Source organism: Sinocyclocheilus grahami, unplaced genomic scaffold (genome assembly GCF_001515645.1).
Source record: "Sinocyclocheilus grahami isolate Dianchi unplaced genomic scaffold, SAMN03320097.WGS_v1.1 scaffold734.1, whole genome shotgun sequence".
Classification (NCBI taxonomy): Eukaryota; Metazoa; Chordata; class Actinopteri; order Cypriniformes; family Cyprinidae; genus Sinocyclocheilus; species Sinocyclocheilus grahami.
The window spans coordinates 282,893-305,392 of record NW_015505913.1 but is presented as its reverse complement, the minus strand read 5'-3'; the positions used below and the strand labels follow the sequence as shown (position 1 = coordinate 305,392).

General features: G+C 40.3%; 3 protein-coding genes across 6 annotated transcripts in view; all 3 read left to right on the top strand.

Annotated features, from left to right (window-relative positions):
* LOC107560590 (lymphotoxin-alpha-like) overlaps positions 1–7,370 on the top strand; it is a 10,034-nt gene extending 2,664 nt beyond the window's left edge. Inside the window, exons 2-7 of one of the 2 annotated variants that reach the window (XM_016244815.1) lie at positions 1,259–1,678; positions 4,287–4,322; positions 4,413–4,446; positions 4,532–4,597; positions 6,168–6,402; positions 6,478–7,370. In XM_016244815.1, the coding sequence (XP_016100301.1) occupies positions 1,487–1,678; positions 4,287–4,322; positions 4,413–4,446; positions 4,532–4,597; positions 6,168–6,402; positions 6,478–6,637 (723 nt within the window). In that variant the 5' untranslated portion in view covers positions 1,259–1,486 and the 3' untranslated portion in view covers positions 6,638–7,370. Of the gene's footprint in view, positions 1–1,160; positions 1,679–4,286; positions 4,323–4,412; positions 4,447–4,531; positions 4,598–6,167; positions 6,403–6,477 lie in introns of both variants that reach the window. The other variant, XM_016244814.1, reaches the window with a different exon arrangement.
* The window catches only part of LOC107560584 (zinc finger protein 501-like), a 176,198-nt gene that overhangs the window by 16,976 nt on the left and 136,722 nt on the right, over positions 1–22,500 (top strand). The gene's annotated exons all lie outside the window — the stretch shown is intronic.
* On the top strand, positions 9,512–13,450 carry LOC107560573 (tumor necrosis factor ligand superfamily member 6-like). Its single transcript, XM_016244792.1, has 6 exons — positions 9,512–9,556; positions 11,697–11,732; positions 11,823–11,856; positions 11,942–12,007; positions 12,318–12,552; positions 12,628–13,450. Exons 1-6 carry the CDS (start codon positions 9,512–9,514, stop codon positions 12,785–12,787), a joined length of 576 nt encoding a protein of 191 aa, XP_016100278.1. The 3' UTR covers positions 12,788–13,450.

Genomic DNA, 22,500 nt, shown 5'->3' with positions numbered 1-22,500 from the left:
CGGATTTCTGCAGATCTTCACGCATCCTCTGCATGCACACCAACAGAAAAGCAGGGTGATTTTAGGACTGCAGTGAGGAAACGATCGAACAAACCAATTCAATATTTCATCATACATTTACAGAAATGAAATAAAATAACATCAGTTACTTCCTGTTTCATACTTTAGCAGTGGTCATTTGATATTATAATTAAGACATTATTACTTTTTATGTAACAATAAAAAGTAACAGTTATGTAGCAATACTTTTTACATGTAGGATATTGTTACTTTTTGAGTTACTTTAAGTTACTTTTTTTTTAAATTAGCACAGTATTGTTACTTTAGGTAACTAAAATAGGATTTTGTTACTTTTTAAGTAACAATAATTTAAAAAGTAGCTTTTTATGAGATTAGCACAAATGTTGTTACATTAAGTAAAAATAATAAAAAGTTACTTTTTATTTAATAAGATCGGATATTGTTTTATGTAACAATAAACAAAAATGATTTTATAACTAGGATATTGTTACTTTTTAAGAAACAACAATAAAAAGTAAATTTTTTATGAAAGTAGCACAACAATAAAAAAGTAACTTTTTATTTAATAAGTTAGATATTGCAACTTCTAAGTAACAATAATAAAAGTAACTTTTAATTTTATAAGCAGGATATCAGAATCAGAATGAGCTTTATTGCCAGGTATGTTTACACATACGAGGAATTTGTTGTTTTGTTATTAGTTACTTTGTAAGTAACTAATAAGAAGTCAAATATAAAAAAGTTACCATTTATTTAATAAGTTGGATATTGTTATGTTTCAAGCAACAATAAACAAAAAAATATTTTATAACTAAGATATTGTTACTTTTTAAGTAACAATAAAAAGTTACCTTTCTATGAAATTAACACAATATTGTTACTTTAAGTGACTTTTTATGAGATTAGCAACAAGCAATACTACTTTAAGTTATAATAATAAAGTTACTTTTTTATTTGACAAGTAGGATTGTAATACTTTTTAAGTAACAATAATAAAAAGTCACTTTTTAGGTAAATGGAGAACAAAAACAAAGAGGTTTCAGAAGACAGACATAAAAATGGAGTGACAGATAGATTTATCATCATTCAGCCAAAACTTCCTCATTTTAGTTTCTTTCCTCTGTCGAACCCCTCCCTAGTGCTCTCTGTCTCTCTCTCTGAGACACACACCCTTCCGCGAGCAGTGGGCGGTCATCTCTCTCTCTCTCTCTCTCTCTCTCTCTCTCTCTGGGCTCAGTGAGGTTCAGGGTCAGAGGATGTCAGGTCGCTCTCAGGAGAGTCTGCTCAGATGATGCTGGATGCTTGAGTGTTTGCTGTGCTCACGCTGAGGATGGACTCTCACACACTGCAGTGAATCATTCACACACTCTATGGAGGACCCGGCCGTCGCGCTCTGACAGAGAGGTTTCCCGTCTGAAGGTGTAGGTGTTGTTTGGCTGAGTTGATAGATCAGTCATACTGCAGCATGGCGGACGCAGCTGAGAGCGTGAATAAAGACATGAAGGTGTTCGTGGTGGACAGCCAGGCGTTCCCGAGTCAGGTGTCTGTCAGGAGGGACGGCCCGCGGCTCTCCGTCATCTACCTGCTGCTGGCCGTGGCTCTGCTGGGGGTCTTCATCGAGGCTGGACTCATCTGGCATCTATACAGCAGGCCCGCGGTGAGTCCTCATCACGCTCTTCCATGCAGTTCATATAGTTATTAGCTATGCTCCGTTAACCCTCTGGAGGTCTTTGGTCATTTTAGACCAAAAAATACTCTGTTTTGCATTTTTTAAATGTTTGGTGGTATGGTATGCAGCACTTGATATATGCTGATGCGGACATGATTAGAAAAGAGTAAATCATTGTAAAATAAAAATAGTCACACTTGTGATCTGAATGGGAAAAATGAACATACAGAGCAATTATGTACAATCTACAAATCAGCCTTGACGGAGTAGTCTTTAATTATGCCTAAATATATCCAAATGCAAAATCTAGTAAAAGTACACCTGAAAATAATTTTAAAAGCAACTAGTCAAAACGCAGCCTTATCTATCTATAACACACAATTTAGCAGTGAACATTGTCTAGGAGCATGGAATTCCCTCAGAATACAATGTATTAAAGAAACAATATTATTGCAATAGCATATAGTGCATTCGTTTAATTTAAAAAAAAGTTCTGCTTACCATCTTTGGCCTGCTTTTGACCCCCGAGGATCACAGGTGTGACCCTTAAACGAGACACATGGGCATGAGCTTGAGTGATGTTATGAGTATTTACAATGGGCTCCAGGAGACCTCAGAGATCACTGATCATGTGACTCAGATTGCTCAGTAGATCATCTGAAGTCATGCTGGAGATCCTGGCCGTCAGGTTTAGTTCATGGAGCTCCAAATACTGAGACATCCGTACACTCCGATTATAGTTCTGGGAATATTTGCAGTGGAAAAACCCCAACACAATCATTTCACTAGTGCTGACACACCTACTGTACATCTATAAAGGGAACGCATGTGTTTTAGTTGCTGTAACCACACAACATCTCTTTTACAGTGTTTTTAACACTCTTTAGCTTTTCTGTGATTATGTGGTATGACTCAGATAATATGAGCTCATGAGACATGTATAATAATTACTATACCTGTGGAAGAATTGAGTCAACTATGTCGATGTCAATGAATAGTTGCAACAATGCCTCAAGAATGAGACACTGTTGCCCCCGCTGGGCATCTTGTCATCAGTGTAGGTCAGATGACCCCTCCCACCCCTGTGCTGACATCACTTCCTCTAACGCTGCAAGAATGATCCCATGTTTCGCTTCTTGGATGCTGCCAAAAGTCTCAAAATCACACTCTGCTTTGACCTTTCTGACCCCTGATCAGACGAATCGGTGTAAAATACAGGCAGCCCTCTGCTGTTCTAGTGTCAGTAGTGACTGGATAATCTATCGTTTGGCTAAAGGCAGATCTCAGTTTAGCAGTAGCCTGAGGTTTTGCATCTGCTTATGGTTTTGAAGCCTTTGGTAACTACCCCAGATTGCTAACCACTAGGTTACACAACCCCCGCAGAATATTGCTCATGGCTTTGGATTACTGTGTAGAGATTTCCTGTAAACATTTGCACATTTACACCCAAGCCATTCCCCCCCCCCACACACACACACACACATACCATTATAAATATTAGCAATGCATGATTAAGCTCCATGTAATAAAATCAATGGTAAAGAGTGTGACAGTCCTCTATCAAAACTAATAACAGTCTTATGGTCCTACAAATGACTCAAGTGCATGAGATTGAGGACCGAGCCTTTCAGCACATCCTAACAGATCTTAAAATCCAACGAGAGTCTTTTTAAAAAGTCTGATTTGTTAAAAAAAGGTTAAAACAATGAACTCTCATACACCCTAACTCACCTTCCCCGAGAAAAAAAGTTAAATTGTAAGCTGTAGCTATCTAGACACATTCAAAAATTATTTGATTAGTGATACAATTATCCCAAATTAGTGCTAAGGTTAAGATATGAAAATGTGAAGATATGAAGATTTGTCTGTTCAGACCAATGCATTAACAAAAGGCAGACAGTTTCACTCTCTGACAGTAGATGGCGCTTTTAGAAAAGCAGAAATAACCTGATCACTCTGGGACATAAAGTGCTACGTAAACCTTAAATTATGTTTTATACACGTACACATGCGCTCTAGAAAGCTCCGTCTTTGTCCGACGTCTGCTCTATTGTTCTCCAGAAGTTATGAGCAAAAAAAACAACTGATCAGTGCAAAGCAAGTTAATAGTGCATGTGCGACCTGGGTGTACGAAGTACACGTGGCTACAAAAATTGAGTGTTGCGTTGCACTATTCTAGTGACAAAATTTGACCCTAACTGAAGTATACTTTGGGCTTAACTTTCCGTTTCTGACACGCAGGGTGTCAAACATCATTTGCATGTTTTCAAACATCACCGTTCAGATTTCCTAATCCGTTATGTTTATAAAACCACACCATAATACAGTAACACAGAGACCAGAGCTGATTGCTCCTCTGCTTCTCACTGTAACAGCTGCGGTGACTAAAAGCACAAATCCTATTGGTTGGCCAGTTTTATTCAGCAGGGAGATTGAAACGAGATTACAACACTTAAAAATCAGTTGCATTGACGGTATACGAATACTTGTTTCAGTCAGGCGCACTAACACTGCTGTGAACAGGCCTTCATTCACATCTGAAATGCCAAAACGTTCTAAGTTGTGAAAGACATCAAACGTTTTCTTTTCTTTCTAGGCATCATCAGATATCCATAAAGTGGAATATGTAAAAGTGAGTATATATTTTACTCAAGTGTGTGTGCGAGTACATAAGCACGTGTCTGACGATCGTATTAACGCTGCTGTAAATATTTATCCGCAGGGAGAGAAGTCCACGTCTCCCAGAAGTTCACATGGTTGGTAAACTCTCACACAGTCAGAGGATTGGAGCGCTGCTCTTCACGATGTGTTCAGTGTTCATTCGGCTTGTTTTCTCAACAGATTACAATAAAGCTGTGCCTGCGAAACCTCCCAAAGCTGAGAGCAAACCGGCAGCATTTCTGCAAAGTATGGAACAGCTTCCACACACGCACACATCTATTTATGTTTTTGAATAGGGTTGCAAAAAAGCAGAACATTTCCAATACTTTTCAGAAAATTTTGAAACTTTCTGGGATTGATTTTTGGAAACTTTTGGAAATTTTGGGGATTTTTCCCAGTTATGAAATATTTTTTCCATTTTTCTTCATATGCATTAGCCATTATATTGCTAAACGTATTGCAGCTGCATGACGTATGACAGTTTCACTCTCTGACAGTAGATGGCGCTTTTAGAAAAGCAGAAATAACCTGATCACTCTGGGACATAAAGTGCTACGTAAACCTTAAATTATGTTTTATACACGTACACATGCGCTCTAGAAAGCTCCGTCTTTGTCCGACGTCTGCTCTATTGTTCTCCAGAAGTTATGAGCAAAAAAAACAACTGATCAGTGCAAAGCAAGTTAATAGTGCATGTGCGACCTGGGTGTACGAAGTACACGTGGCTACAAAAATTGAGTGTTGCGTTGCACTATTCTAGTGACAAAATTTGACCCTAACTGAAGTATACTTTGGGCTTAACTTTCCGTTTCTGACACGCAGGGTGTCAAACATCATTTGCATGTTTTCAAACATCACCGTTCAGATTTCCTAATCCGTTATGTTTATAAAACCACACCATAATACAGTAACACAGAGACCAGAGCTGATTGCTCCTCTGCTTCTCACTGTAACAGCTGCGGTGACTAAAAGCACAAATCCTATTGGTTGGCCAGTTTTATTCAGCAGGGAGATTGAAACGAGATTACAACACTTAAAAATCAGTTGCATTGACGGTATACGAATACTTGTTTCAGTCAGGCGCACTAACACTGCTGTGAACAGGCCTTCATTCACATCTGAAATGCCAAAACGTTCTAAGTTGTGAAAGACATCAAACGTTTTCTTTTCTTTCTAGGCATCATCAGATATCCATAAAGTGGAATATGTAAAAGTGAGTATATATTTTACTCAAGTGTGTGTGCGAGTACATAAGCACGTGTCTGACGATCGTATTAACGCTGCTGTAAATATTTATCCGCAGGGAGAGAAGTCCACGTCTCCCAGAAGTTCACATGGTTGGTAAACTCTCACACAGTCAGAGGATTGGAGCGCTGCTCTTCACGATGTGTTCAGTGTTCATTCGGCTTGTTTTCTCAACAGATTACAATAAAGCTGTGCCTGCGAAACCTCCCAAAGCTGAGAGCAAACCGGCAGCATTTCTGCAAAGTATGGAACAGCTTCCACACACACACACATCTATTTATGTTTTTGAATAGGGTTGCAAAAAAGCAGAACATTTCCAATACTTTTCAGAAAATTTTGAAACTTTCTGGGATTGATTTTTGGAAACTTTTGGAAATTTTGGGGATTTTTCCCAGTTATGAAATATTTTTTCCATTTTTCTTCATATGCATTAGCCATTATATTGCTAAACGTATTGCAGCTGCATGACGTATGTGTCTGTGTGTATGTGTGGTTGTGTGTGTGTGTCTGTGTGTATGTTTGTGTGTCTGTGTGTGTGTGTGTGTGTGTGTGTGTGTGCGTGTGTGTGTAGTCGCTTCACCCGCGTCTGGCAGGAACGGTGTCCTGCACTGGAGAGCCGACAGCTTCCCGGTGTTCACGAGGGGACTGGAATACAAGAACAACAGCCTGTACGTCCACCAGGACGGATACTATTACATCTTCTCCAAGATCGCTCACCTGGAGAACTGCAACTTCTTCAAGCATCAGGTCATGCAGTGCACGGAGAGGTACAGCTCACAGGCCATCGAGCTGATGCAGAGCTCCAGGTACTCCACAGCACACCACACATCGCTTCAGATCACGGCTGCAAGCTCTGAAGCTCATGAATGTTTTTATTTTAGGTTTATCTGCGTGCCCAATAAATCTCAGTGGAGGGACAACAGCTACCTGGGAGGCATCTTCCAGCTGTATAAAGGAGACAGTGTGTTTGTGAAGGTCAATAACAGCTCGCAGGTGCACGGTGAAGCCTACGAGAACTTCTTTGGGGCCTTCATGGTCTAAATACTGACATACTGCTGCAAGAAAATCACACACACACACTCTCAGGTTCTCATTCCAGTTTTCAATATTATTTGACATATTTAGCGAATTGTTGCAATATAGAATTGTGCTATTTTTTTATTTTTGTTTCTGCAGGTGAATAAATATATTTAGTGTGAGTATGGCTGAAACCTGACCCTCGGATCAGATGCCATTTCTCGTAAAGCTAAACGATAATTCTGCCAGTTTGTGTGTTAGAGGCCCATTCACAGGAAACCATTTGAAAAGAAACATATTTTCATTCACTTATTTTTAAATAATTGCACTATTTAAGAAATCATGTTTCAAATGCTTGTAAACTTGTTAGTGCCATCTATCCTTTATCTATTATAAGCTGATGTCAGTTTATATACATGTATTACATGTCTCTGTTTGAAGTGCTGCATTCTGGAATGTTTCAGTGCAATTCATAATGTAACATGCATCTCAGCATTGCTGTATAAACCAGAGATTTCTTCGATGGTCAGGTTTATTATTCTTTGTTTTATTTTTCCCAACTGTTGTCATGATGGAGCAATTGTTTCAGAGTGTCTTTTTGAGCAAGTACCTCAGTACCGCCACAGCAAGTCAAGAACACACGTTAAAGAAATACTTCACCTAAACATTTTAATTTGCAGATCATCCGAGATCAGGGTGAGTTTTTTTCTTCATCAGATTTGTAGAAATGTAGCATTGCATCAGTGTCTCACTGCAAGTGAATGGGTGCCGTCAGAATGAGAGCTGATAAAAACATCACAAGTAATCCACAGCACTCCAGTCCATCAGTTAACATCTGGAGAAGACAAAAGCTGAAACTAATCCAGCATTCATACGGCACCCATTTACTGTAATGCTACAATCCTCTAAACCTGATGAAGAAACAAACTCATCCTAATCTTGGATGGCCTGAGGGTGTGCACACTTTCATTTCTGGGTGAACTACTTTAAGTGCGTTCAACGAGACGGCGCACTTGAATCGATCAAAATTCAGCTGTGCGTTCACACGGTGTGACATTGTTTGTTGTTATTTATAAAAGTACATACTGTGTTTTGACTATATTGACTGGAATGTGCATTAAATGTGTATCATAGTAATACAATATTGCAATCTCAGAGTCTTCAGCAGCAGGTCACAATAGTCTTGCACAATGCTGCTTATCTTCCTTATTTTCTATCTCTCGATTTCAACCTCAGTGTGCTGAATGCAGCGCTGCACATCAAAGCCGCACAGAGCACGACAGATAAAGAGAGAGAGATGGAGGGAAAGCAGAGATAAGCAGGGAGATGTGTGGGGATGGCAGGATGTGGCGGCGCGAGGTGGAATAAGACAGAAAGGGGACAGAAAGCGCGCAGGAGCGGGGTTTTCGGAGGGGGGCAGTGGTTGCATTTTCCTGACTCAGCGCATTTCTGCATTCACAACGGAAGTTTCCAAAAAAACCTGCAGTCACCACAAATAAACAAATGGCTGTGTAGTTTCTTTTAGATGTTCTTTCCATTTAAAGAGAGAACGTCAAGAATCCCTGCTGATGTCTTCTACTCGTCTTTGTGAATCTATCTGATATTACTCCACACACTGTGACCACCTGACCACTAAAGAGTCCACCTGTCTACACAAAAACTACATGCACATACGTTCATATGAGCCATCACACGCACGAGCCATAAAATCCGTCAGACACACATGTATTCTGGGTTGCTACATTTTGCACGCTGAAAAAAATGGCTTTGAAATAGTTTTCACTCAGAAATGGCTAGTAAATTTCACAAATAATTACAAAAAATGGCAAGTAACAGTATCTTCTTGTACACTGTACTCAATTAATCAATCAATATATATATAGCACAGTAAAAAAACAAGTTGAAGTGCTGCACGATATAAAAAGGCAATATTTAATACATACACTAGTCGCAAGCAATACAGATAATAATGATAGTGAGATAAATCAAATAAAATGGTATAAATAAGGGGATCGTGATCTCTATAATTTTTTATTTACAACTTTGAACTATATATATATATATATTTTTTTTTTTTGCAGTGCAGATGCCATTTAAAACAGTTATTTCATTATGTTTTACCAGTAGCAGATTCCTTTTTTTTTTTTTTAGAAATAAATATGAGTTTTGTTTCTCCTTCTCTGCTGCGTTTGATGTCACAGCTCAGCACAGTCACATGAAAGCAGAAAACAGAGAAGTAAGAAAAGTGCTTTAGTGCGTATGTAAATTGCACACATCAGCTTTAAGGTGCAATGGCTGGAGAAACACGAGCAGTGTTTCACAACCGTAGGGTTCACAAAAATGTCAACACATACCGAAAATTAAACCGATTACAACATGCATGTCTTAATATGTGTGAGCATGACTTGATCTCTCAAGATGCTCATGTCGATCTCAGGGCTTCAGTTCACTCAAGCGTTTGGGAGCTGCTGATCTACAGGGTGGATGTAGAGTTATTTTTCTCATTTTCCTGCATTTTATCAAGTGCAGACATCTCAAACATATCAGCCAATAGAAACCCCCTTGAGAACAGTAGTTAACTGTGTGGCTTTAGAATGAGTGTAAGATCTAGATGCCTACACACTAAACGCTCTCATACACTCATTATCATACTGTGCGGTCGTGGTGAGATGGCATTTGACACACCTGGTGGTTTCCTTCCACAGCCGCTCACACTGCACCTGAACACATCAGGAAGTAGAACTCTGAGTCTGATGTCACTTCCTCCAACGGCCATAAACTTAATTTAATATCAGACGGATAGACGGATGGATGGACGGACGGACAGATAGATAGAAAGATATTCCAATGGATAGATAGACAGACAGATAGATGGATAGTTTGATAGGTAGACAGCACATGGATCTGTGTGGTAGAGTGTTTGCTGCTGTGCTGAAGGAAGCTGTGAGAGCATGAGTGGGAGATCGAGAGTGAGAGACGGGGGCGGTGAGAGCCTGCGTTTCTGATTCAGCACTTTTCTGGCATCTTGGTGGAAGTTTCCAGAAACACTCTGTCTTTATACGCAACCAACCGTTCCCTCTTCTCATTTCTTTCTGTTACTCAGAGAGAGAGAGTGACATAAAGAGAGAGAGAGCAATGAATGGCATGAGAAAGAAAGAAAAACGAGCTGCTTGTTTCTTTCCGAGCATCGGTCTCTGTTCCTCTAAAGACCAAGATCAGAGACCAAACTTAGTGACAGACAAACACAGTCCTGTCAAAACCTTTAACCAGACCTAAAACCAGAGGGGTGATCTGCTGATCCAGCTCCACAAACACGTCCTTCTCACTGAAATCACAGTCGGTCTGTTTTGAACAGATGTGAAAAGATATGAAAGTTTAGTCAGTGAACACATCTGTGAAACGGACAGTGATGGTCTAAGGATTACAGGTGTGGAGCAGGTCCAGGGCCTGTTGAGAAGACAGTCAAAGATGCAGCAGTGTTTTCCTGAGCTGTGCACATCAAGGTGCTTCACATGAGAGGCGTCCGCTGAGATCAGAGCTGCAAATACCAAGCCAATGTTTCACTTCTCCACATCCATCAACAGGTGGCAGAAGACAACCGCCTAACTGCCTTCAGCAGAGACTCCGCTGCAGATCTGCTCAGATAAGCATGAATACTTTCCAGCTGTTTTTAATTTCTGAAGCAGGTCTTAGCAGGACAAGGACACCTACTGAAGTAGATTTGTTTGGAAACACAATCTCTGGCGTCTCAGAACTGTCAAGTTTGTAGCTTGCTCATCTTTACTTAGCCTCTGCAAACGGGCATCTAACAGCCACTGGCTACGCTTACATGTGCAGTGAGACATCTCTTCAGTTATGTTCTTTATTGTGCATGTAAGCGCATCCACTGAGTCACGGTAATTGTTCCTAAAATAGCATGAAATCCTCCTTAAAGGGCCCCCCCCCCCCCCCCCACACACACACACACACATACCATTATAAATATTAGCAATGCATGATTAAGCTCCATGTAATAAAATCAATGGTAAAGAGTGTGACAGTCCTCTATCAAAACTAATAACAGTCTTATGGTCCTACAAATGACTCAAGTGCATGAGATTGAGGACCGAGCCTTTCAGCACATCCTAACAGATCTTAAAATCCAACGAGAGTCTTTTTAAAAAGTCTGATTTGTTAAAAAAAGGTTAAAACAATGAACTCTCATACACCCTAACTCACCTTCCCCGAGAAAAAAAGTTAAATTGTAAGCTGTAGCTATCTAGACACATTCAAAAATTATTTGATTAGTGATACAATTATCCCAAATTAGTGCTAAGGTTAAGATATGAAAATGTGAAGATATGAAGATTTGTCTGTTCAGACCAATGCATTAACAAAAGGCAGACAGTTTCACTCTCTGACAGTAGATGGCGCTTTTAGAAAAGCAGAAATAACCTGATCACTCTGGGACATAAAGTGCTACGTAAACCTTAAATTATGTTTTATACACGTACACATGCGCTCTAGAAAGCTCCGTCTTTGTCCGACGTCTGCTCTATTGTTCTCCAGAAGTTATGAGCAAAAAAAACAACTGATCAGTGCAAAGCAAGTTAATAGTGCATGTGCGACCTGGGTGTACGAAGTACACGTGGCTACAAAAATTGAGTGTTGCGTTGCACTATTCTAGTGACAAAATTTGACCCTAACTGAAGTATACTTTGGGCTTAACTTTCCGTTTCTGACACGCAGGGTGTCAAACATCATTTGCATGTTTTCAAACATCACCGTTCAGATTTCCTAATCCGTTATGTTTATAAAACCACACCATAATACAGTAACACAGAGACCAGAGCTGATTGCTCCTCTGCTTCTCACTGTAACAGCTGCGGTGACTAAAAGCACAAATCCTATTGGTTGGCCAGTTTTATTCAGCAGGGAGATTGAAACGAGATTACAACACTTAAAAATCAGTTGCATTGACGGTATACGAATACTTGTTTCAGTCAGGCGCACTAACACTGCTGTGAACAGGCCTTCATTCACATCTGAAATGCCAAAACGTTCTAAGTTGTGAAAGACATCAAACGTTTTCTTTTCTTTCTAGGCATCATCAGATATCCATAAAGTGGAATATGTAAAAGTGAGTATATATTTTACTCAAGTGTGTGTGCGAGTACATAAGCACGTGTCTGACGATCGTATTAACGCTGCTGTAAATATTTATCCGCAGGGAGAGAAGTCCACGTCTCCCAGAAGTTCACATGGTTGGTAAACTCTCACACAGTCAGAGGATTGGAGCGCTGCTCTTCACGATGTGTTCAGTGTTCATTCGGCTTGTTTTCTCAACAGATTACAATAAAGCTGTGCCTGCGAAACCTCCCAAAGCTGAGAGCAAACCGGCAGCATTTCTGCAAAGTATGGAACAGCTTCCACACACACACACATCTATTTATGTTTTTGAATAGGGTTGCAAAAAAGCAGAACATTTCCAATACTTTTCAGAAAATTTTGAAACTTTCTGGGATTGATTTTTGGAAACTTTTGGAAATTTTGGGGATTTTTCCCAGTTATGAAATATTTTTTCCATTTTTCTTCATATGCATTAGCCATTATATTGCATGACGTATGTGTCTGTGTGTATGTGTGGTTGTGTGTGTGTGTCTGTGTGTATGTTTGTGTGTCTGTGTGTGTGTGTGTGTGTGTGTGTGTGTGCGTGTGTGTGTAGTCGCTTCACCCGCGTCTGGCAGGAACGGTGTCCTGCACTGGAGAGCCGACAGCTTCCCGGTGTTCACGAGGGGACTGGAATACAAGAACAACAGCCTGTACGTCCACCAGGACGGATACTATTACATCTTCTCCAAGATCGCTCACCTGGAGAACTGCAACTTCTTCAAGCATCAGGTCATGCAGTGCACGGAGAGGTACAGCTCACAGGCCATCGAGCTGATGCAGAGCTCCAGGTACTCCACAGCACACCACACATCGCTTCAGATCACGGCTGCAAGCGCTGAAGCTCATGAATGTTTTTATTTTAGGTTTATCTGCGTGCCCAATAAATCTCAGTGGAGGGACAACAGCTACCTGGGAGGCATCTTCCAGCTGTATAAAGGAGACAGTGTGTTTGTGAAGGTCAATAACAGCTCGCAGGTGCACGGTGAAGCTTACGAGAACTTCTTTGGGGCCTTCATGGTCTAAATACTGACATACTGCTGCAAGAAAATCACACACACACACTCTCAGGTTCTCATTCCAGTTTTCAATATTATTTGACATATTTAGCGAATTGTTGCAATATAGAATTGTGCTATTTTTTTATTTTTGTTTCTGCAGGTGAATAAATATATTTAGTGTGAGTATGGCTGAAACCTGACCCTCGGATCAGATGCCATTTCTCGTAAAGCTAAACGATAATTCTGCCAGTTTGTGTGTTAGAGGCCCATTCACAGGAAACCATTTGAAAAGAAACATATTTTCATTCACTTATTTTTAAATAATTGCACTATTTAAGAAATCATGTTTCAAATGCTTGTAAACTTGTTAGTGCCATCTATCCTTTATCTATTATAAGCTGATGTCAGTTTATATACATGTATTACATGTCTCTGTTTGAAGTGCTGCATTCTGGAATGTTTCAGTGCAATTCATAATGTAACATGCATCTCAGCATTGCTGTATAAACCAGAGATTTCTTCTATGGTCAGGTTTATTATTCTTTGTTTTATTTTTCCCAACTGTTGTCATGATGGAGCAATTGTTTCAGAGTGTCTTTTTGAGCAAGTACCTCAGTACCGCCACAGCAAGTCAAGAACACACGTTAAAGAAATACTTCACCTAAACATTTTAATTTGCAGATCATCCGAGATCAGGGTGAATTTTTTTCTTCATCAGATTTGTAGAAATGTAGCATTGCATCAGTGTCTCACTGCAAGTGAATGGGTGCCGTCAGAATGAGAGCTGATAAAAACATCACAAGTAATCCACAGCACTCCAGTCCATCAGTTAACATCTGGAGAAGACAAAAGCTGAAACTAATCCAGCATTCATACGGCACCCATTTACTGTAATGCTACAATCCTCTAAACCTGATGAAGAAACAAACTCATCCTAATCTTGGATGGCCTGAGGGTGTGCACACTTTCATTTCTGGGTGAACTACTTTAAGTGCGTTCAACGAGACGGCGCACTTGAATCGATCAAAATTCAGCTGTGCGTTCACACGGTGTGACATTGTTTGTTGTTATTTATAAAAGTACATACTGTGTTTTGACTATATTGACTGGAATGTGCATTAAATGTGTATCATAGTAATACAATATTGCAATCTCAGAGTCTTCAGCAGCAGGTCACAATAGTCTTGCACAATGCTGCTTATCTTCCTTATTTTCTATCTCTCGATTTCAACCTCAGTGTGCTGAATGCAGCGCTGCACATCAAAGCCGCACAGAGCACGACAGATAAAGAGAGAGAGATGGAGGGAAAGCAGAGATAAGCAGGGAGATGTGTGGGGATGGCAGGATGTGGCGGCGCGAGGTGGAATAAGACAGAAAGGGGACAGAAAGCGCGCAGGAGCGGGGTTTTCGGAGGGGGGCAGTGGTTGCATTTTCCTGACTCAGCGCATTTCTGCATTCACAACGGAAGTTTCCAAAAAAACCTGCAGTCACCACAAATAAACAAATGGCTGTGTAGTTTCTTTTAGATGTTCTTTCCATTTAAAGAGAGAACGTCAAGAATCCCTGCTGATGTCTTCTACTCGTCTTTGTGAATCTATCTGATATTACTCCACACACTGTGACCACCTGACCACTAAAGAGTCCACCTGTCTACACAAAAACTACATGCACATACGTTCATATGAGCCATCACACGCACGAGCCATAAAATCCGTCAGACACACATGTATTCTGGGTTGCTACATTTTGCACGCTGAAAAAAATGGCTTTGAAATAGTTTTCACTCAGAAATGGCTAGTAAATTTCACAAATAATTACAAAAAATGGCAAGTAACAGTATCTTCTTGTACACTGTACTCAATTAATCAATCAATATATATATAGCACAGTAAAAAAACAAGTTGAAGTGCTGCACGATATAAAAAGGCAATATTTAATACATACACTAGTCGCAAGCAATACAGATAATAATGATAGTGAGATAAATCAAATAAAATGGTATAAATAAGGGGATCGTGATCTCTATAATTTTTTATTTACAACTTTGAACTATATATATATATATATTTTTTTTTTTTGCAGTGCAGATGCCATTTAAAACAGTTATTTCATTATGTTTTACCAGTAGCAGATTCCTTTTTTTTTTTTTTAGAAATAAATATGAGTTTTGTTTCTCCTTCTCTGCTGCGTTTGATGTCACAGCTCAGCACAGTCACATGAAAGCAGAAAACAGAGAAGTAAGAAAAGTGCTTTAGTGCGTATGTAAATTGCACACATCAGCTTTAAGGTGCAATGGCTGGAGAAACACGAGCAGTGTTTCACAACCGTAGGGTTCACAAAAATGTCAACACATACCGAAAATTAAACCGATTACAACATGCATGTCTTAATATGTGTGAGCATGACTTGATCTCTCAAGATGCTCATGTCGATCTCAGGGCTTCAGTTCACTCAAGCGTTTGGGAGCTGCTGATCTACAGGGTGGATGTAGAGTTATTTTTCTCATTTTCCTGCATTTTATCAAGTGCAGACATCTCAAACATATCAGCCAATAGAAACCCCCTTGAGAACAGTAGTTAACTGTGTGGCTTTAGAATGAGTGTAAGATCTAGATGCCTACACACTAAACGCTCTCATACACTCATTATCATACTGTGCGGTCGTGGTGAGATGGCATTTGACACACCTGGTGGTTTCCTTCCACAGCCGCTCACACTGCACCTGAACACATCAGGAAGTAGAACTCTGAGTCTGATGTCACTTCCTCCAACGGCCATAAACTTAATTTAATATCAGACGGATAGACGGATGGATGGACGGACGGACAGATAGATAGAAAGATATTCCAATGGATAGATAGACAGACAGATAGATGGATAGTTTGATAGGTAGACAGCACATGGATCTGTGTGGTAGAGTGTTTGCTGCTGTGCTGAAGGAAGCTGTGAGAGCATGAGTGGGAGATCGAGAGTGAGAGACGGGGGCGGTGAGAGCCTGCGTTTCTGATTCAGCACTTTTCTGGCATCTTGGTGGAAGTTTCCAGAAACACTCTGTCTTTATACGCAACCAACCGTTCCCTCTTCTCATTTCTTTCTGTTACTCAGAGAGAGAGAGTGACATAAAGAGAGAGAGAGCAATGAATGGCATGAGAAAGAAAGAAAAACGAGCTGCTTGTTTCTTTCCGAGCATCGGTCTCTGTTCCTCTAAAGACCAAGATCAGAGACCAAACTTAGTGACAGACAAACACAGTCCTGTCAAAACCTTTAACCAGACCTAAAACCAGAGGGGTGATCTGCTGATCCAGCTCCACAAACACGTCCTTCTCACTGAAATCACAGTCGGTCTGTTTTGAACAGATGTGAAAAGATATGAAAGTTTAGTCAGTGAACACATCTGTGAAACGGACAGTGATGGTCTAAGGATTACAGGTGTGGAGCAGGTCCAGGGCCTGTTGAGAAGACAGTCAAAGATGCAGCAGTGTTTTCCTGAGCTGTGCACATCAAGGTGCTTCACATGAGAGGCGTCCGCTGAGATCAGAGCTGCAAATACCAAGCCAATGTTTCACTTCTCCACATCCATCAACAGGTGGCAGAAGACAACTGCCTAACTGCCTTCAGCAGAGACTCCGCTGCAGATCTGCTCAGATAAGCATGAATACTTTCCAGCTGTTTTTAATTTCTGAAGCAGGTCTTAGCAGGACAAGGACACCTACTGAAGTAGATTTGTTTGGAAACACAATCTCTGGCGTCTCAGAACTGTCAAGTTTGTAGCTTGCTCATCTTTACTTAGCCTCTGCAAACGGGCATCTAACAGCCACTGGCTACGCTTACATGTGCAGTGAGACATCTCTTCAGTTATGTTCTTTATTGTGCATGTAAGCGCATCCACTGAGTCACGGTAATTGTTCCTAAAATAGCATGAAATCCTCCTTAAAGGGGTCATATGATGCGATTTCAAGTTTTCCTTTCTCTTTGGAGTGTGAATCACAAAATAATGATCTTTAAAAAAGCATCATATGACCCCTTTAAATTGTCCTACTGTTGAGAAGCATGGCTCTTCCAACTGACTACTGTAGGACTACTGGAGACGCGGTTAGATAGATCTTTCTCAATGTCTTTAGTCATGCAGACCTTCTCCTGCCTTGTAACATTTTCCAGTGAAACTGAAAGGAGCAGGAGACGGGCCAGTTCAGAGAGCTGGCAGATATTAAGCTCAGATAATTGCATGACTGGAATACAGCTGTCTGGATGCAGCTAAGAGGTTAGATATAACAGTATGGCTCACTTATATTAAAAGGCTGCAACTGGCTGATCCAGCCTGAACTGTATGCTTTCTAACGCTAGGATATTTGACAGTGACGGCGCTACACCAGGGCTAGGGGGGGCTATAGCCCCGTCAGAATTTTGAATAGGGTGGTTTAGTCTGACGTAATCAATATAATTAATTTTCTTAGCATCCCCACATATTGGTCTAGCCCCCCCTTAGCACCGGTAGAGAAAAAATTCTGGCGCCGTGCCTGATATTTGAGCACCAGCATAAACCAGCAAAGGACCAGCTTAAACCAGCATAAACCAGCCAATGACCAGTTTAAACCAGCATCAAAACATACCTAACCAGCATATGCTGTTTTTTCAACAGGGCACTTACACCGAAATATGCTAGATTCGGATTTTGTTTACAAAACGTGTCACAGACCGAAGCATATAAGGGCCTATACACCAGATGCTAAACTCATTCACATGAACAAAACACTGAAATTAGCAGAACATTGTGATTCCTGGTATGATGTTTAAGTACATTTTATTTTGATATTTACATTTTTGTCATTTCGCATTTAAGTAGCAGCGTTAAGCCTTAGATTGGTAAATTTCTATAAATAAAGAAGAAATATAAATATAAATATTTCTGTTTTAAACCTTGAAGGCGAGCCCACAAGCAGCATGCAAACGTTGCGCAATATTACGCCAGGTGAACGTCTTAACCTCGATTCACTATAGCCTACAGAACGTGAAAGTACAAAAACTGACGGAGATTTATAACGCTGCATTGAGAGACTATTCTACTTCAATATATGCTGAAAACAGTATATAACGGTCTTAAATTATTCCCTTAATATCTCTCTTGTGACCTGTATAGTGAAAAAACACAAGAAGAAACATATTTCGCGTTAAACAGGCTGTTTTTGAAAATCGGTGCATGGAATAAAGCTGCTCTTATAGGCCTATAATTCATTGAATACATTAATAGACCTTTTTAAAAACATTTTCAATGAGTAAGCTAATAGCCTAATCTTGTATTATCAAGTCAGTGAGGCAAGTATTCGCTGAGTTTTGGTTTATCAGAAGCGCTCCCGCTCAAAACCGAAACTGCAGAAAGCATCCCGTTTCTTCTTCTTCTTCATTTTATAAAAGCACAACGTTTTGTTGATATTGTGAGTGCACACAAATAAAAGTAGAGCCTTTACAGTTCTGATTGAATGCTGTATTACTCTTACCTTTATGAGCAAAAATGACGGCGTATTTTAAAATGTTTCCAATACAAGTGATCGCGCTGGCGCCTCCAAGTCCAGTAAAGCGCGCTTTAGCTTCCACTCTCCGCACAAACGATTGGGTATGCCTCTAACAGCACACATTTATAGGTTAAGTGTTTAAACTAGCCTGACATTGTGATATGCTTGAGCTGTTTTATATCTATAGCTTTTATTTTAGGCAAGTCGTGATGATTTGAGACGGCTAAAGTGATCAAATAGGCTATGATCAACTCACTGTCTGCCGCTGGACGCTTGGTCGATACTTTAAAAAACCAAAAATGACATACGGAATATAATCACTTTAGCATTTCATTCAAAACTGAACTATTTTAGTAGCTGAAACAGCATATAAGCTGTTTTGGCAGAAGGGGAAAAAAAGGAAAAAAGCGCCCTGGCTGACGCTGAATTAATGCTTCTCAGTTAAAACCTTCTGATGAAAATGGTTCGTGTATAATGATTTGTTCTGTAGACCTTACAAATAGCTTTTAAATGGGTGAATCTGAACAGATATTTAAGTAAAAGCACATGTTCCTCCTTTCAAACTGTGCTGCACATATTTCATCACCACATAGTTTCCAGATGTGCACTCTGAATGGAACGCGCATGGACTTTATTTCTGCTTATGAAAGTGGCTCCGATTTAAAAAACATAAGAGTGACCAAATGTGATTTCACATTGTTCTAAAAATAGATCCGTGTGTCTGGAAGAGGAAGGGCCTGATTATGTCACCTGCATGTGAAGACCTGTGCATCCGAGCCTGAGGGTTTACACGAAGTCATGTCATCGCCACAGGTGCCTACGGTAAGAGTCACTCTCTGAGATCCCCGTTTACCCCTGCTACTTCCCGTAGGACATCACTAACCTGTTCGACAATGCGTGTTTTCTTATCTTCATGGCTCTGGGTGTGAGTGTGGACGAAACGAAGCAATATTACAGTGCTATCTCTTGTGTGCATCAGTGACTTACAATCTGTTACTGTAATACATGTATCACATGAGGGCTTTACTCTCGTTGATTTCTGTCAGCTTCCCTTTTGAAAGTGACTCTGCAGTGCTTCCTGAATGTGGACGGGTCTTTTTGTTTTAATTTCCAGACCCGTGATCAGATCGTACTTTGGGGAAAAGTAAACAAGACACATTCTGGAAAACCCAGCTCTAAAATAAAATAAAATAAAACAAACATCAGTCCATCCATCAGTTACTATTAATTGCAGGTAATTAGTTTCATCAAATCAGAACAGGATTTTCGAAGCTTAGTCATCAGTTCAGGAGTTTATGTGGATATTTCTCTCTCAGTCATTTCATCTCGGCCTCACATGTTCTGAAAGGTACTTCGCAATGACAATCATCCATGCATCTGATCTCCATTGTCTCTTATTTTCCCACACTGAAGTAGGCAACCCTACACAGAAACATTTTCAGAATAATGGCTGTGCTACCAATTACAACTTATTTTCAGGCTACAGCTTTTGCATGCAATGTCTTGAGTTACTCATAACTTGCGTTTCTGGAACGCTTCCACCAAAGTCATGCTAGTATAAATGCAGACAGATTATACTGTATTCCAGGTATTAATATCTCTAGAGGTATGCTTTGACTAGTACACTGACGATCAGCCAGGGAAAGTCTAAAGGTCACACACACTGCTGCCGAGCACTTACGTCATGCGTGTTTGGGATTTCATACGGCTTCGTCTCAGAATGGGGAAGTTACTCCCCAGTTTCACAAAAACAGACTACAAAGTAGTCAGAACTTCAAACATGAGGTTTTGTTCCTCTTTTCCTCTTGCATTACAATTGCATTGTATATGACTCCTGACATCAGATAAATAATTGTGATAATTGCTGATAAATGTAAACACTGGCAACATGGGGGAAAAAATACAACAATTGGGGAAATGAGAGTTTCTGTGTTAAGTCGATAATGTATAATTGAAGATGTTAAGAGATGTTGCACATTTTGGGGAATTCAGTGGGCGAGCAGAAACAGGTTTGTAGCGTGTGGGTGGAAAATATTCCCTACTTAGTGCTGTTATTTTAGGGTAAATCAGCACATCCATATGAGGCTGTGAGTTTGGCAATAAACAGGACAAACCTTAAATAGGCCCAGATTTATGCTAAATGTGATGTCACCGAGGAGTCATGTGACACACCAGCCAATCAGAGCATCTGCAATGAATTTTGACCAGGCTAAAATGAGTGAAATTGGCAAGAAATGTTTCCAGATTTCGCAATAGTGTATTTATGATGAAATCTGTCCTGGCACTACTGTATAGAGTCTTGTGTCCTACTGTGGTTGTCTACCGTGTTTCCTTTCTGCCTGTATGTGATGTTGCAGCAGCTTGGACAGGTCGGGTTTATGGGTTGCAGATGACCAGCAAGAGTAAGAACCCTTGAGTTGAATGTTTAGAGCTGCCAATTTGAGTGCTTGAAAGGGACTGTGCATTTGTGACACTCTAAGTCACCTAATATGCAAAATGACCATTGAAAAACTCAAATAACATCACTCATCTGGTAGAATAATTGATAGCAAGACAGTGAAAGTAGTTCAATGGTTGTGCTCAAGGTCACATGTTTTGGGGGGGCTTATATAAGTGTCTAGCATGAATATCCTGCCTTCCAGATGTGCCAGCTGCAGTGAATCACAGCCTGGACATGCCGAATATGTTCCTCAGAGGAAAGGGGAGACGGGTGTGGAGGAAGGTGTAGTGACATTTAGGCCACATAGCGACCTATGGGGAAGTCCAGTTAACATAGATCAGCACGCTGAAAACAAGAGACGGAAGGCAACACACCTGCGATATGATTTGTGGGAAACTGGCAACTTGCCCTCAAAACATAGTGATGTGTGTGCAGCTGCTCGTATTACTGATGTCTCTGTTCAGACTAGCTTTCCATGTGTGTGGTATCCAGTCTGAGATCAACAGATAGATCATGCCGAATATGTTCCTCAGAGGAAAGGGGAGACGGGTGTGGAGGAAGGTGTAGTGACATTTAGGCCACATAGCGACCTATGGGGAAGTCCAGTTAACATAGATCAGCACGCTGAAAACAAGAGACGGAAGGCAACACACCTGCGATACGATTTGTGGGAAACTGGCAACCTGCCCTCAAAACATAGTGATGTGTGTGCAGCTGCTCGTATTACTGATGTCTCTGTTCAGACTAGCTTTCCATGTGTGTGGTATCCAGTCTGAGATCAACAGATAGATAGAGAGAGACAGAGAGATAGATGGATAGATAGATAGAGATGGATAGATAGATATATAGATAGATAGACAGACAGAGATAGATAGAGAGAGACAGAGACAGACAGACAGACAGAGACAGACAGAGATAGATAGATAGATAGATAGATAGATAGAGATGGATAGATAGATATATAGATAGATAGACAGACAGAGATAGATAGAGAGAGACAGAGACAGACAGACAGACAGAGACAGACAGAGATAGATAGATAGATAGATAGATAGACAGATAGATAGACAGATAGATAGATAGATAGATAGATAGATAGATAGATAGATAGATAGATAGATAGTGCTGGTTAGATTACTTACAAATTGTAGTCTGTTACTGATTCCAAATTACATGACAAAAATACTTAGTAACATAATCCATAACATGACATTTTAGGAAATATAATTAGACTACTTTTAGATTACTTTTGACCTAACTCATTTATCATATTAAAGGGTTAGTTCACCCAAAAATGAAAATTCTGTCATTAATTACTCACCCTCATGTCGTTTCAAACCCGTAAGTCCTTCGTTCATCTTCGGAACACAAATTAAGATATTTTTTGATGAAATCTGAGAGCTGAGAGAAACGCCATCAAAAACCAGCACAGATTAGAATGTTATTCGGCACTAAATCGAGAGTACACCACGGCAAGCTACCTGAGCACAGTGACTGATGTGAAGCTCAGGAAAACACTGACGATGTACAGACTCAGCGAGCACAGTCTGTCTGTAGAGACGGGCCGGCGCAGACAAACCTGGCTCTCCCGTGAGGAGAGACTCTGCTCCCACTGCAGTCTGGGAGAGATAGAGACAGAGCTGCACTTCCTCACAGAATGCCCCAAATACCTGACCATCAGAGACCACTATTACCCCAAAATAAACTAAATATTTCCCCAATTTAATAGTTGCACCCCAACCGAAAAACTCCCCTTCATTCTTGGTGAAAAATCTAAGTGTGCAAATAT

Coding starts and splice junctions, on each gene's coding strand:
- LOC107560573 (XM_016244792.1), top strand. CDS start 9,512: ATGGATCTGTGTGGTAGAGTGTTTGCTGCTGTGCTGAAGGAAGCT. Junction 9,557..11,696: donor CTGCTGTGCTGAAGGAAGCT/GTGAGAGCATGA, acceptor TTTTCTTTCTAG/GCATCATCAGATATCCATAA. Junction 12,008..12,317: donor ACCGGCAGCATTTCTGCAAA/GTATGGAACAGC, acceptor GTGTGTGTGTAG/TCGCTTCACCCGCGTCTGGC.